The following is a 15985-nucleotide window of genomic DNA, read 5'->3' on the forward strand; positions in this document are numbered from 1 at the left end:
TATAAAACTAACATAACATATTCAATAATTAATCCTAACCCTGTCTGTCTCCCTGCAGTCCCTATAGACTCCACAGCAGGCATTAAGATGCTGTACGTGTTTGTTGATATCCAGATGGACAACGCACACTTTCTGGATACGGTCAAGTTCAACTTCCCCCCTGGACACTCTCTGGCACTTGTCAGCACTATCCAGTTTGTGGCTGCACTGCAGGTGTGTGTGTGTGTGTGTGTGTGTGTGCACGTGAATTTGTACGTGCCTCTTTGTGTCTGGGGTCTTGTTTGTGTCTTTATGTGTACATGTATATAAGCCTACATGATTTCTGTCAACAGTTTAAGTCTAAAGTTTACATACACCTTAGCCAAATACATTTAAACTCAGTTTTTCACAATTCCTGACATTTAATCCTCGTAAAAATTCCCTGTCTTAGGTCAGTTAGGATGACCAATTTATTTTAAGAATGTGAAATGTCAGAATAATAGTAGAGAGAGTGATTTATTTCAGCTTTTATTTCTTTCATCACATTCCTAGTGGGTCAGAAGTTTACATACACTCAATTAGTATTTGGTAGCATTGCCTTTCAATTGTTTAACTTATGTCAAACATTTCGGGTAGCCTTCCACAAGCTTCCCACAATAAGTTGGGTGAATTTTGACATATTCCTCCTGACAGATCTGGTGTAACTGAGTCAGGTTTGTAGGCCTCCTTGCTCACACATGTTTTTTCAGTTCTGCCCACAAATGTTCTATAGGATTAAGGTCAGGATTTTGTGATGGCCACTCCAATACCTTGACTTTGTTAAGCCATTTTGCCACAACTTTGGAAGTATGCTTGGGGTCATTGTCCTTTTGGAAGACCCATTTGCAACCAAGCTTTAACTTCCTGACTGAAGTCTTGAGATGTTGCTTCAATATATCCACATAATTTTCCCACCTCATGAGGCCATCTATTTTGTGAAGTGCACCAGTCCCTCCTGCAGCAAAGCACCCCCACAACATGATGCTGACACCCCCATGCTTCATGGGATGGTGTGGGATGGTGTTCTTCGGCTTGCAAGCCTCCCCCTTTTTCCTCCAAACATAACAATGGTCATTATGGGCAAACAGTTCTACTCTGATGAAACATCAGACCAGAGAACATTTCTCCAAACAGTACCATATTTGTCCCCATGTGCAGTTGCAAACCTTAGTCAGGCTTTTTTATGGCGGTTTTGGAGCAGTGGCATCTTCCTTGCTGAGCAGCCTTTCAGGTTATGTCGATATAGGACTTGTTTTACTGTGGATATAGATACTTTTGTACCGGTTTCCTCCAGCATCTTCACAAGGTCCTTTGCTGTTGTTCTGGGATTAATTTGCACTTTTCGCACCAAAGTAGGTTCATCTCTAGGAGACAGAACGTGTCTCCTTCCTGAGCAGTATGACGGCTGCGTGGTCCCATGGTGTTTATACTTACTGTTGTTTGTACAGATGAACGTGGTACCTTCAGGCGTTTGGAAATTGTTCCCAAGGATGAACCAGACCTGTGAAAGGTCTAAAAAAGGACTTGGCTGATTTCTTTAGATTTTCACATGATGTCAAGCAAAGAGGCACTGAGTTTGAAGGTAGGCCTTGAAATACATCCACAGGTACACACACCTCCAGTTAACTCAAATGATGTCAATCAGAAGCTTCTAAAACCAAGCTGTTTAAAGGCACAGTCAACTTAGTGCATGTAAACTTCTGACCCACTTGAATTGTGATACAGTGAATTATAAGTGAAATAATCTGTCTGTAAACAATTGTTGGTAAAGTGACTTGTTTCATCCACAACACAGATGTCCTAACCGACTTGCCAAAACTATAGTTTGTTAACAAGACATTTGTGGAGTGGTTAAAAAAATAGTTTTAATGACTCCAACCTAAGTGTATGTAAACTTCCGACTTCAACTGTATATAGAGAAGCTCTGCACCTGCGTGAGCCAGCCTCCTGCCTGTCTCTTAAAGTTCAGTTCCAAGTGTGGGTTTGAACACCCAGCTGCAGTTATTTTGGACTTAAAAGGAGGAGTGAGTGAACTCTACTGCTCATCTCAGGCCTTTACATAAGCAGTTATAGATCCACAGTAGAGCTAGCTTCCGCCTCCGTCTCCTCTCTGCTGCTTCCCTCTGTCAGTGCATGACCAACGCTAGTTCAGGCCCCTGCTAATGTAACCAGTGTTATTTATACACGCTGACGTGCTGATGTGTGTGTCATGTTTTTGTTGTGTGTTGGGGGCGGTTTGGGTGTGTGTGAGTGTGTGCGCCTCTTGCTCACGGTGTGTGTAGGTTTGTGTAGGTCATACAAGATGGAGTGGGGGGTCGTCAGGTCAGCCTCCATATTCCCTGTTTACCTCCAACTTAAAAGAACACAAATTATTCCTCCGCCTCCGAGCATGCTGCTTCTTCTTTCTTGCCTAAATTGTTGGCACTCGCTCTCAGCCTCTCACTTTGTGTGAACAGAGAAGATGTAGGTGTTATTTTACATCTATCATTGGTTGTTTGTCCCCCACCCCCCCCCAGGCGGTGAGTGCAGCTCTGAGGCCAGAGTATGAGGTGGTGGTTCCCCAGTGTCGACCCCTGTCCCCTGGAGAGATCCTGGGATGCACCTCCCCCCGCCTCGACCGAAACCTCAACGCCATCATGTGAGTGACTCAGACTTTATTATTATAAACCCATCCCACTCTCAGCCTCTGTAAGACCTGTATTACACAGTCACAGTCTGTCAGACCTGTATTACACAGTCACAGTCTGTCAGACCTGTATTACACAGTCACAGTCTGTCAGACCTGTATTACACAGTCACAGTCTGTCAGACCTGTATTACACAGTCACAGTCTGTCAGACCTGTATTACACAGTCACAGTCTGTCAGACCTGTATTACACAGTCACAGTCTGTCAGACCTGTATTACACAGTCACAGTCTGTCAGACCTGTATTACACAGTCACAGTCTGTCAGACCTACCTTACACAGTCACAGTCTGTCAGACCTGTATTACACAGTCACAGTCTGTCAGACCTGTATTACACAGTCACAGTCTGTCAGACCTGTATTACACAGTCACAGTCTGTCAGACCTGTATTACACAGTCACAGTCTGTCTGACCTGTATTACACAGTCACAGTCTGTCAGACCTGTATTACACAGTCACAGTCTGTCAGACCTACCTTACACAGTCACAGTCTGTCAGACCTGTATTTCACAGTCACAGTCTGTCAGACCTGTATTACACAGTCAGTCTGTCAGACCTACCTTACGCAGTCACAGTCTGTCAGACCTACCTTACACAGTCACAGTTTGTCAGACCTATCTGACGCAGTCACAGTCTGTCAGACCTACCTTACGCAGTCACGGTCTGTCAGACCTACCTTACTCAGTCACGGTCTGTCAGACATACCTTACTCAGTCACAGTCTGTCAGACCTATCTTAAGATACACTGTTGATTTTGCAGGTTTTCCTACTTACAAAGAATGTAGAGGTCTGTAATTTTTTATCATAGGTACACTTCAACTGTGAGAGATGGAATCTAAAACAAAAATCCAGAAGAAAAAAAATGTATGATTTTTAAGTAGTTAATCTGCATTTTATTGCATGACATAAGTATTTGATCACCATAAGTATTTGACTGTGACTGCTACCAACCAGTAAGAATTCCGGCTCTCACAAACCTGTTAGTTTTTCTTTAAGTATTTACTGCACCTGTTTGAACTCATTACCTGTATAAAAGACACCTGTCCACGCACTCAATCAAACAGACTCCAACCTCTCCACAATGGCCAAGAGAGAGCTGTGTAAGGACATCAGGGCTAACATTGTAGACCTGCACAAGGCTGGGATGGGCTACAGGACAATAGGCAAGCAGCTTGGTGAGAAGGCATCAACTGTTGGCGCAATTATTAGAAAATGGAAGAAGTTCAAGATGACGGTCAATCACCGTCCTCGGTCTGGGGCTCCATGCAAGATCTCACCTCGTGGGGCATCAATGATCATGAGGAAGGTGAGGGATCAGGCCAGAACTACACGGCAGGACCTGGTCAATGACCTGAAGAGAGCTGGGACCACAGTCTCAAAGAAAACCATTAGTAACACACTACGCCGTCATGGATTAAAATCCTGCAGCGCACGCAAGGTCCCCCTGCTCAAGCCAGCGCATGTCCAGGCCCATCTGAAGTTTGCCAATGACCATCTGGATGATCCAGATGAGGAATGGGAGATGGTCATGTGGTCTGATGAGACAAAAATAGAGCTTTTTGGTCTAAACTCCACTCGCCGTATTTGGAGGAAGAAGAAGGATGAGTACAACCCCAAGAACACCATCCCAACCGTGAAGCATGGAGGCTGAAACATCATTCTTTGGGGATGCTTTTCTGCAAAGGTGACAGGACGACTGCAACGTATTGAGGGGAGGATGGATGGGGCCATGTATCGCGAGATCTTGGCCAACAACCTCCTTCCCTCAGTAAGAGCATTGAAGATGGGTCGTGGCTGGGTCTTCCAGCATGAAAACGACCCGAAACATACAGCCAGGGCAACTAAGGAGTGGCTCCGTCAGAAGCATCTCAAGGTCCTGGAGTGGTCTAGCCAGTCTCCAGACCTGAACCCAATAGAATATCTTTGGAAGGAGCTGAAAGTCCGTATTGCCCAGCGACAGCCCCGAAACCTGAAGGATCTGGAGAAGGTCTGTATGGAGGAGTGGGCCAAAATCCCTGCTGCAGTGTGTATAAACCTGGTAAAGAACTATAGGAAATGTATAATGCAAACAAAGGTTTCTGTACCAAATATTAAGTTCTGCTTTTCTGATGTATCAAATACTTATTGCATGCAAATGAATTACTTAAAAATCATACAATGTGATATTCTGGATTTTTGTTTTAAATTCTGTCTCTCACAGTTGAAGTGTACCTATGATAAAAATTACAGACATCTACATGCTTTGTAAGTAGGAAAACCTGCAAAATCGGCAGTGTATCAAATACTTGTTCTCCCCACTGTACCTTACGCAGTCACAGTCTGTTAGACCTACCTTATGCAGTCAGTCTGTCAGACCTACCTTACGCAGTCAGTCTGTCAAACGTACATTACACAGTCTGTCAGACCTACCTTACACAGTCAGTCTCAGACCTACCTTTCACAGTCTGTCAGACCTACATTACACAGTCAGTCTGTCATACCTATATTACGCAGTCACAGTCTGTCAGACCTATGTCACACAGTCAGTCTGTCTGACCTATGTTACACAGCCAGTCTGTCAGACCTATGTCACAGTCAGTCTGTCAGAACTGTATTACACAGTCAGTCTGTCTGACCTATGTTACACAGTCAGTCTGTCAGACCTATGTTACACAGTTTGTCAGAACTGCATTACACAGTTTCTGTTATATATTACCTTCCTACCCAACACTTCCCCAGACATTGTTAAAGCTACCTTCCCCAACCTCGGTCCCTGACTGTCTGTCATCAATGTGTTAGTGTTGCCCCGGTACCAAATGTTTGACTTTCGATGCCAGGTTTTGTATCACTCGATACCGTAACGATACTCGATACCGAAATTATACTCGATATCAAAACGATACCATTGCAAAACATTTTTTTTTATTACTGAAGTCACTGAATAACCGCTGGGCTTTATTATTTTTAAACATTGAACAATGTGTTGATAACTGGACGAACAAATAAAATAACACAAAGAATATATTCTGTTCTATATTCAATGTCTTTGAAAAATACAACACCATATTAAATAACAGAAAAATACCTCTCAATTTTCCTTATGCGAAACATATCGGTGACTCGGAGCAGCCAAAATTACATCTAAACTGTTTTACAATGTAATTTGATACATACAATATCAGGGTAATTTGCTCATCTATGGCCATAATATCAGGTCACATGACATTCATTACCTATGATTCATTATTCAATACAGCTAAATAATTTAATGTATTAAAATAGTTTAGTTCCAAAATTACACGAAAAGACTTTAAAGCTAATTTCTGAAGCTTCTACATTAGTCTATACACCATAGAAATAAAATGGATTTTACACAGCATGGATTTTTACTACAATTCCCAGAATGCATTTCCCTTCCCAGGGTGCAATGCTCCGCCCAGGGCTGCTGGCTGGCTAGTGGCTACTACTAGAAGCAAGCCCAGACAATCGCGAAGTAGTCTAAATATATTATTGCTGTCAAGCTATGAGCACATTTCACGACTTTTAGTTTGTGTATACTATTATAATGCTCACATGATTGTCATGCTGAATATATGTTATTTTAATTGTCACTCAAAAATGATTCAAATTTAGTAGAATAACGACAATGTTACTATGCAAATGTCATCTGTAAAATAGTTTTTTATTTCCTTTTGAACGTATTTTGGTGCGAAAAGTACAAATCAATCCCAGAACAACAGCAAAGGACCTTGTGAAGATGCTGGAGGAAACAGGTACAAACGTATCTATATCCACAGTAAAACGAGTCCTATATCGACGTAACCTGAAAGGCCGCTCAGCAAGGAAGAACCCACCGCTCCAAAACCGCCATAAAAAAGCCAGACTACAGTTTGTAACTGCACATGGGGACAAAGATCGTACTATTTGGAGAAATGTCCTCTGGTCTGATGAAACATAATTAGAACTATTTGGCCATCGTTGTGTTTGAAGGAAAAAGGGGGAGGCTTGCAAGCTAAGAACACCATCCCACACCATCCCATGATGCATGGGGGTGTCAGCATCATGTTGTGGGGGTGCTTTGCTGCAGGAGGGACTGGTGCACTTCACAAAATAGATGGCATCATGAGGTATGAAAATTATGTGGATATTGAAGCAACATCTCAAGACTTCAGTCAGGCAGGAAGTTGAGCTTGGTCGCAAATGGGTCTTCCAAATGGACAATGACCCCAAGCATATTTCCAAAGTTGTGGCAAAATGGCTTAAGGACAACAAAGTCAAGGTATTGGAGTGGCCATCACAAAGCCCTGACTTCAATCCCATAGGAAATGTGTCGGCAGAACTGAAAAAGCGTGTGCGAGCAAGGAGGCCTACAAACCTGACTCAGTTACACCAGCTCTGTCAGGAGGAATATGCCAAAATTCACCCAACTTATTGTGGGAAGCTTGTGGAAGGCTTCCCGAAACGTTTGATCCAAGTTAAACAATTGAAAGGCAATGCTACCGAATACTAATTGAGTGTATGTAAACTTCTGACCCACCGGGAATGTGATGAAATAAATAATTTTCTCTACTATTACTCTGACATTTTACATTCTTAAAATAAATTGGTGATCCTAACTGACCTAAGACAGGGAATTTTTTACTAGGATTAAATGTCAGGAATTGTGAAAAACTGAGTTTAAATGTATTTGGCTAAGGTGTATGTAAACTTTCAACTGTAGCTGGCCATAAATGGATGTTGCATTTGACTTTACAGGTGGTTATGTAGGCTTCTTCTAACCCATTGCTTTTTACTACACATAATAATACAATTAGGCTGTCTTTATATTAATTACCAAAGTCTGTCAGAATTCCAGTTATTAACATTCATTTAATACCCCTTGGTCTTCAAGAATAGGACTTGGAAGTATATATTAGTCAAGTTGTTTTACATGAGCATAACCCAGAAATATTAGCTTTCTCTGTTGTTTATGATTTTGTTGTCATGGAGGACTGATTGGGCTCATTGCTTCGACTTGAAAAATAAATGCAGCTCTCATGAATGGCATGCTTTGAACTCCACCGAAAAGTGCTATTTGCATGTGAAAAATGTCTGCCATATTCTGCATTTGGTTTAGGCCTATTGTTTGTTTTTATTGGTGACACTTTGATATCTAGATCATTTGCAGCTGTTTAAGTCTATCACAAAAGTGTTTGAGTTTAAGCATGTGTCCATTAAGCCTATGGATTTGTTGTTGTTGTTAATCAGCGTGAATTAGATTGAGCAATAAAAGCCCCACTCATGGTCTTAATATTAACACGTTTTTGACAGTATGGAGCACAATACCACAGATAAGTTTAAAGGGGAGGAACTCCCTCAAACATTTATTCCAAAGGCTGGGATCTGCACTATGCAGCTGTTGCAAGAGCACGTTTTTCACTGGCTGTCCACTGGATGCAAAAACAATGATTAACAGGCATTTTAAACTTGTTAAATTACACATACATCCATAACCACCACAATCCTTAAGGCGCAAATAGCTAAATGAAGGAGCAGCAGTGTGATTCACATCAATGCTCTATGTAGATAGCCTATCAACAATAAGTGATATCCGCATCGCCTGTAGGCTACACCACTGCTGTCGTCCTTACCGCCAAACGTTTATTTAAGATGGATAATCTTTGGATGCCGACAGAAGTCGCACCATTGGAAGACACCGCTTGGACTGAAACCTACAGAAGCTTATTCCTGCTCTTTCCCCGCGATCCATCAAACACATTAAGGTGTGTCATCATAGTTGTCTCTGACTTGCGGTCAGACTCGCTCAGGCGGAACAAACTTAAACTTGACAAATTTCAAATGCTGATTGATTGCCATTGAGAAAACAAAGGTGTCAAATGTTTTCCGCAAACAGCCTTTCTGAATTTAAAAGTAGTCCTAGAATAAATCATTTACTTTTTCAAAAGTATCTGTAATCAGATTACAATATGTTTGCTGGTAACGTAACAGATTACAGTTTTTTGTAATCGGTTACATGTAATAATCCGTTACTTCCCAGCCCTGCTCATACACGCTAACAGGCTCAGGCGACAGTGAGTACACATAGAAAATGACCCCAGTGTATTATCATAGACACAGAATCCTATGCATTTTAAGACATAGTGGGTTCTTAATAATAGTCATGCTGTACTTATGTTATGATACCCACACACCCTTCCCAGTGTATGTGATTAGATTGGCCAGATAAGTAGAGGAGAGACAGCCATTATAGGAAACAGCCTGGTCGCACGGGAGAGCAAAGCCGTGTGTGCGTGCGTGTGTCAAGGGTGTGTTTGCACTTTGCCCATTAATCTAAAGTGGAGTGTCTTTGATGTGTGTGTAGGGGCGGGTGGGGGTGAGATGGGAGAAATAATTGATTATCTTGACTGAGAATTAGCTCCCGGAGTCTCTCACCCTTTCTCTCTCCTTCTCCCTCCCCGCTTTTCTCCCCCTCTCTCCACCTCTCCCCTTCTCTAGCGCCCCCCCTCCATCTCACTCTCTCCTCATGTCAGTGCTCTGAGGGGCAGCATACAACCAGCTCATACCTGAGTACAGAACAGTACAGACCCTGGAAACGGGAAACCAGCAGGAGGCGTCAACAAAATATAATAGTCAGTAATAATGCATAGAAATAAGGGCTGTTGAAGTATCATGCTCCATGGATTACATTTCACTTAATTTTAGCTTGCATATACCAGATTTGACATTTCTGAATAGTTTGAAATATCTCTCAGCCTCCAATACTGTCTCTCATAAGTCACCTAAATGCTTGTCTCTTATTGTGTTCAAACATTTATTTGTAAAAGTGCGTCGGAAGGGACCTATTGCTGCGATATCTATTATGTAGAAGTTGAAATGACTTCAGTTAAGTGTAGCTGGGACATTGTGGGATGGTATATTAGTCTCTGAGATGCCCTATGTCTTTAATACATTATAGAATCTATATGATTTCAGTAATTAAGAGAAGTATGTTAAAATGGCTGAATGCTTTAGAACAGAGCAGCTGTAAGAATAGCTTTAGTAGCAGATGCCCTCAGATCTAATCCTGACTCCTAGCTCTCCTCTCTCAGTCCCTGCTGCTAATGTCTGCAGACATATTAAGAGCAGAATCAGAGTGTGTTGATGCATAATGCAGGACATACAGCACAGTGTTCACTATTATAGCACAGCAACACTCAGCTCTCCTACAAAGGACAATGCATTATGAATGATAGGATAACAAAGGCCCTCATAGGAGTGCTATAGATCGCTATCCTCTTAAAGCATAGAAACACATGCAGGGTGTGATGTTGAAAAGCAGGAGGCTCATTGTAGCCAGTGTGATTATAGAGGGACCTAGTATATTATTGAAAAGCAAGCACTCGGCACCATAGTCATCACTCGTCTTTCATTTTCTTCTTGGCTCACAATTACCCTGCTTTTACCCTGCTATACACACAAAGACACAGATGCACACGCGCTCACACACACACATCCCCACGCACACAATCTAGTCTCAGTGACTGAGTGTGTGCGTGTTAGTGGTGCGCGGGTCAGCGGTTTGTTCACCCAACCGCCCGACTGTGTGATAAATTGAAAAACTGAGTCCTTTGTTTTTTTTAAACATTAGCTATGTTTTTGTTTATAATTGCCAACATTTTGGTAGGCTATTTTTAGTAAATGTTAGCCTGTTGATTTTAGTCTGTAATTAGATACATGCAGATTATCTTGGCCTAGAAGACTAAATAAACCCTTGCTCACCAGAAAATGTCATACATCTATAGAATGAATGCTTCAATCTAGGTGAAATCTCTGAAGTTTAGATTTTATCCGCGCTTCTCTTGTGCAGCCAAACGTTTAGAAACCAGGGAGAAAATGCAATAACACAACAACAAAAAATGGCTAAGATTGTCTGTGCAAAATGTCCAAATGACATCAGTTTGATAGATTTGAAGGGAATTAAATGCTGTGAAAACGATGTTTCTGACAAGATTTCAGATCGCCTTGGATGCATGTCTTTTTGTGGTTGAAATACATGCATCTTTTATGATACTGATAAAGATAGCACCTTTACAGACGGTAAATAAATCATATTTCACCACTCCTGTTCCCAAGTAAAAATGTACATTTTATGTATTATTTTTCTGCAGGAGTTAATATTATATTAGGCTATGTGAGAGAGAAAAAATCTTGCCCCATGGCAAAATTTGTAGAATTTCAGCAAACTTAGTTTAAAACTGCAACATTTTCTCTATAGCCCATGGTAAAATGTGTGGAAAAGACTAGGACCGGCTCTGACTGATATGTGGGTATGGATGAACGCGAGCCACTGCGGCCTCTCATGATGATTACAGAACAGTACAGGTCCTTTGACATTCCGTATTTGATGTCCCCATCTTGTGACTGTTGAATTTGTAGTCAGCACGCAGCATGTTTCCCAAACATTAGACTACTGTTCTGGCCCTACATTTATTTTCAAATCTCCATTTTACAGCTTTTCTCTTATTTAGTTCAACTCTGACAATGTCCTTTTTGCCTCGGTGGATCGACGTTAACTTTTTCTGCCCATATTCCCAAAAGCATTTGGTGATTACCGTGTATTTGGGGATTGCCGTGTATTTGGTGATTGCCGTGTATTTGGGGATTGCCGTGTATTTGGGGATTGCCGTGTATTTGGTGATTGCCGTGTATTTGGGGATTGCCGTGTATTTGGGGATTGCCGTGTATTTGGTGATTGCCGTGTATTTGGGGATTGCCGTGTATTTGGGGATTGCCGTGTATTTGGGGATTGCCGTGTATTTGGGGATTGCCGTGTATTTGGGGATTGCCGTGTATTTGGTGATTGCCGTGTATTTGGGGATTGCCGTGTATTTGGGGATTGCCGTGTATTTGGTGATTGCCGTGTATTTGGGGATTACCGTGTATTTGGGGATTGCCGTGTATTTGGGGATTGCCGTGTATTTGGGGATTACCGTGTATTTGGGGATTGCCGTGTATTTGGGGATTGCCGTGTATTTGGGGATTGCCGTGTATTTGGGGATTGCCGTGTATTTGGGGATTGCCGTGTATTTGGGGATTGCCGTGTATTTGGTGCACGTACAGTAAGGCCCTAAAGATTAGGCTTATACACTAATGGCAGTTACAAATAATGAAAGAAAAACCTCAATGTAGCCTATAAATGTGAATCGCTCAATAATTATACATTTATGGATTTTTTAATGCATCGCTTTCTCTTTATTCAACCCACCCGCTCTTCATCCACACAATATTTCATGACCCTAAACCCAGATATAACCGTGGGGACTGCAGGTTATGAGTTAACCCGCGCACCACTAGTGCGTGGGTGTGTGTTATTTTGTGTGTGTGTGTCTATGTGTGCCTGTCTATGTGGAGGTTAGTTGTGGCTCCTGGGGGTCCCTGTGGATGCTCACCCACAGCCCGTTCCACACACACTTTCCTAAACGCTGGCTAATTAACTCCTCTAATTGTCTCCGCCTCCCCTTGGGCCTCTGCGAACTCGCCACAGTTACAGAGGCCTGGACCCCTCACTCAGCCAATAGCAGGCCTCCTCCCAGAACACCCCCTGGGATGATACTCGTGTGTGTGTGTGTGTGTGTGCGCCCCTTGAACCCTGCCCCATCACTGGTCTCAGTGGGCTGACTAATAACACCCCTGGGTTAATTGAAAAGCCTGGTAGTGGATTAACAACATGGGGTCATCACAGGGGTGGTGTGCGGCAGTGTTCCTATACATCAGCAGCCCCTGGTCACACCTTGAACCCCTGAATCCCAGGCATAGGTCCTCTGAGACCACTTTGTTTCACCAGGAGAGAGGGGTGGGGGGGGGGGGGTGTAGAGGAAGGACAGATAGGGAGGGAGGGAGGGAGAGAAGAGAGGGAGGGAGGGAGGGAGAGAATTGTTGTTCCACCACAGGTATGCAGGGAGTGTGTCTGTCTTACTGTGTTTGTATCTCTCTCATCCTGTGCCTCTGTGTGTGTTGTGTTTGTATTTATAGCTACCTGGGAGATGGCAGGTTCCACCTGGAGTCCATCATGATTGCCAACCCAGAGATACATGCCTACAGGTAAATAATAGCATACACATAATGACCCTTTACCTCCTTACAGTCGTTCCAGTTGGCCTATAGGGCTATATTGAAATTAGTCTTACAGAAGAAATATGGAAAGCATATGCATAAGTTTGGATATTAATGGGAAAATTATTAGATTAAAGGTGAGGACAAAGCAATGAATCTGGAACAAGACTGAAACCAAACATTACACTGTTGATTTTATTAGCATTTACATTTACTGTACTTTTTGCCACATTTGTTGATAACGAAATTAGAAAATACTCTGGATACATTCAGTAACATGATAAGAATATTAATGGAACATTGGGGGCAGGTGCAACATAAGACAAAATAATGACAAGGGTTTGAGTGAGAGGACTAACTGGTGTCTCCAGGTGGCCACACACTTCTCCAGTGTACACAAGTCATTTTAATGTACTTTTATGACTCAAAGAAGAGTCTTCAACTATAAGGTACTATTTTGAGCTCTCCTTGCTGTGCTGTTGAGGAACGAGAGCGAGCAGATTGGTCATTTTATTTGGAGCACAGCCCTGCATCCCTGCCTTTACGCAATTACTGTTTTACGCATTCCAAAAATGGTCCATTATAAATTGCAATCTGGTCAGTTGGGCATGATTTGAAAGCGTGTTTTATTGCCAACATGGCTAGCTAAGTTATAAAATATGATCTAACAGTGTTAGGCTTTCACAAGGCAATTCAGAGAAGCAGATCATTTTGGTGTGCATAGAAGTAGAGTCGCGAGTGCATTCAGGTGCGTGTTCCCCGCCAAATGTCTTTACAATACCACAAACAGGCTCATTCTGTTCAGGACAACCCAGGGTATGACGCCATGTCATCTTGTATCTGTACACCAAGCATTGTGAATATGAACGATGACACTGTATATTACATGAGTTCTATGATGTGGAAATGTGAAGTGCACATCTGGACTAACAGGTGTTTGGCTTGCTTGTATGACATCAGAGCGGCATTTGTTATAATCCTCAATGTCTCATCTTTCAAAATACATCGAGTCCTCTTTATTTACAGCATTACCCTCTCTGACAACCAAAATGTGCAAAAGTTGCCTAATTGGGGGGGGGGGGGGACATCTTGTCTTGCGCAGTGCTCAAGTTCAGAACGGCTGTCAGTCAAAACCAATACTGCGCTGTGAAGCGGAGACCTTGAGCTTTGGCATTATGTATTGTATGTTACTGTGCAGCCACTGCGTTCCAATTTAGAGGCTTATCAGCACTGTTCCCTCTAAGCTGTGTGCGTGCACGGGCGAGCGGTAGCCCAAAGACTGACGCGAAGCTCTCCTGGACTGTCGCGCAGCTCCCCTGGACTGCCGCGCTGCTCCCCTGAACTGCCGCGCCGCTCCCCTGGACTGCCGCGCCGCTCTCCTGGACTGCCGCGCCGCTCTCCTGGACTGCCGCGCCGCTCTCCTGGACTGCCGCGCCGCTCTCCTGGACTGCCGCGCCGCTCTCCTGGACTGCCACGCCGCTCTCCTGGACTGCCGCGCTGCTCTCTTCGACTGCCGTGCAGAGCACAGAAGAATGTCAGCCCACGGAGAGCATGAGATTGACCTTCAGTCAACTTTCTAGAGCTTTCCCTATTAGTTAACACTATCAATATTTCCCTTCAATGTGGCATTTGTGATCGAATCAACACAATATTAGCCACTTTCAATGCAACATACCGAAACGAAACTAACTATGCAAGAGATTATGTTGTTGGCAGAACACATCGGCGAAGGATTTCTATTGCGCAGGACTCAGTCCGTACTCTACATAGACAGGTGCGGCATAACCAATCAGAACTACAGTCGGTCTATATGCACCATTGCTATATATGTATCTGTGCCATTTACGTTGAACTGAACTGTGTTTCTAGCATGAGGGGTCATGAGTAGATGCAGTTGTTTTGAGATCAAAGCGAGAGCTGCGTGCACATTTTGTTCATGTCCTTTGCTATTTGGTGAGTTATTAGCCCAGTTATAGATCATTTGTAGTCAGAAATAGGAGCATGATTGCTTCCTACAATAGCACAAAATGTGTACATTTCTAGACATCTTTAAAAAGCCTCTCAGGTAAAGAGATTTTTTTTGTCTTAAATGGGCGGTGTTGTATTTTGAGACAGCTTATTCAAGCCTAAATAGCCAATAGACAGAGGATAACATAATTTGTCTGATTCTCTGTAATAATGGTATGAGAATAATAATGCATTTTATTTTGTAAAGTGGTTTCTTGCATCAAACAACACAACCACATTTTCAGTCACCTCCTTGTCTGAAGGACAGGTGGATAAACAGGTTCATGTCAAGTCCTGCATGTTTGTTTCAAAAGTCTCATGAAATGTAGGCCTACATTGAACACCACACATTGGATGCTACTGTAGGCTGAATGATAGAACAGCTATTTCCATGTTCAAATGTTATGGGATGCATTTTCTCCATTGTTTTTGATGGTAGGCCACCCTGGTAGGCCTACATTATGATCAAATAGCCACAGTAGCCTACATGACCTCTGTTAAACCTGTAACTTAAAGTGGGTAGAACCTCAGTGTTCACAGTAAATACGCACTGGAAGTCGCACAGAATTATCACAACGTTCAAGTTTGCGCTCAGCAGACCTGAAATTTGCTTAGTTCCTGGTGGGAACATTGCGTTTCAGTGTCTAAATTTGCTATTTTGAACCCGTATACTGGTACAAGTGTAAAGAGCTAATCAGGCACTGTGTGTTCCATTTACAGTATACTAACTAGTGTACTACAGTGGATGAGTCTGAGGTAGATTGCAGAATGTCATTATTGTCAGTAATACAGTGCATTTGGAAAGTATTCAGACACATTCCCTTTTTCCAAATGTTGTTACGTTACAGCCTTGTTCTAAAATTGATCAAATTAAATGTTTTCCTCCTCAATCTACACACAACACCCCATAACAACAAAGCGAAAACATTTTGCAAATGAATAAAAAAAAAAAAAAAAAACATGCATACCTTATTTACATACAGTACCCGTCAAAAATTTGGACACACCTACTCATTCCAGTGTTTTTCTGAATTTTTTACTATTTTCTATGAAATAACACATATGGAATCACGTAATTACCAAAAACGTGTTAAACAAATCAAAATATATTTTATATTTTAAGTTCTTCAAAGTAGCCGCCCTTTGCATTGATGACAGCTTTGCAAACTCTTGGTATTCTCTTAACCAGCTTCATGAACAA

The 15985-nt window shown here is 42.4% G+C and overlaps 1 protein-coding gene across 2 annotated transcripts in view; it reads left to right on the forward strand.

Annotated features, from left to right (window-relative positions):
* dph1 (diphthamide biosynthesis 1) overlaps positions 1-15985 on the forward strand; it is a 105299-nt gene that overhangs the window by 54273 nt on the left and 35041 nt on the right. For both annotated transcript variants that reach the window (XM_036961178.1, XM_036961179.1), the window contains exons 5-7: positions 59-213; positions 2535-2656; positions 12697-12765. In XM_036961178.1, coding sequence (XP_036817073.1) covers positions 59-213; positions 2535-2656; positions 12697-12765 — 346 coding nt within the window. The remainder of the gene's footprint in view (positions 1-58; positions 214-2534; positions 2657-12696; positions 12766-15985) is intronic.

This window comes from Oncorhynchus mykiss, chromosome 24 (assembly GCF_013265735.2).
Source record: "Oncorhynchus mykiss isolate Arlee chromosome 24, USDA_OmykA_1.1, whole genome shotgun sequence".
Classification (NCBI taxonomy): Eukaryota; Metazoa; Chordata; class Actinopteri; order Salmoniformes; family Salmonidae; genus Oncorhynchus; species Oncorhynchus mykiss.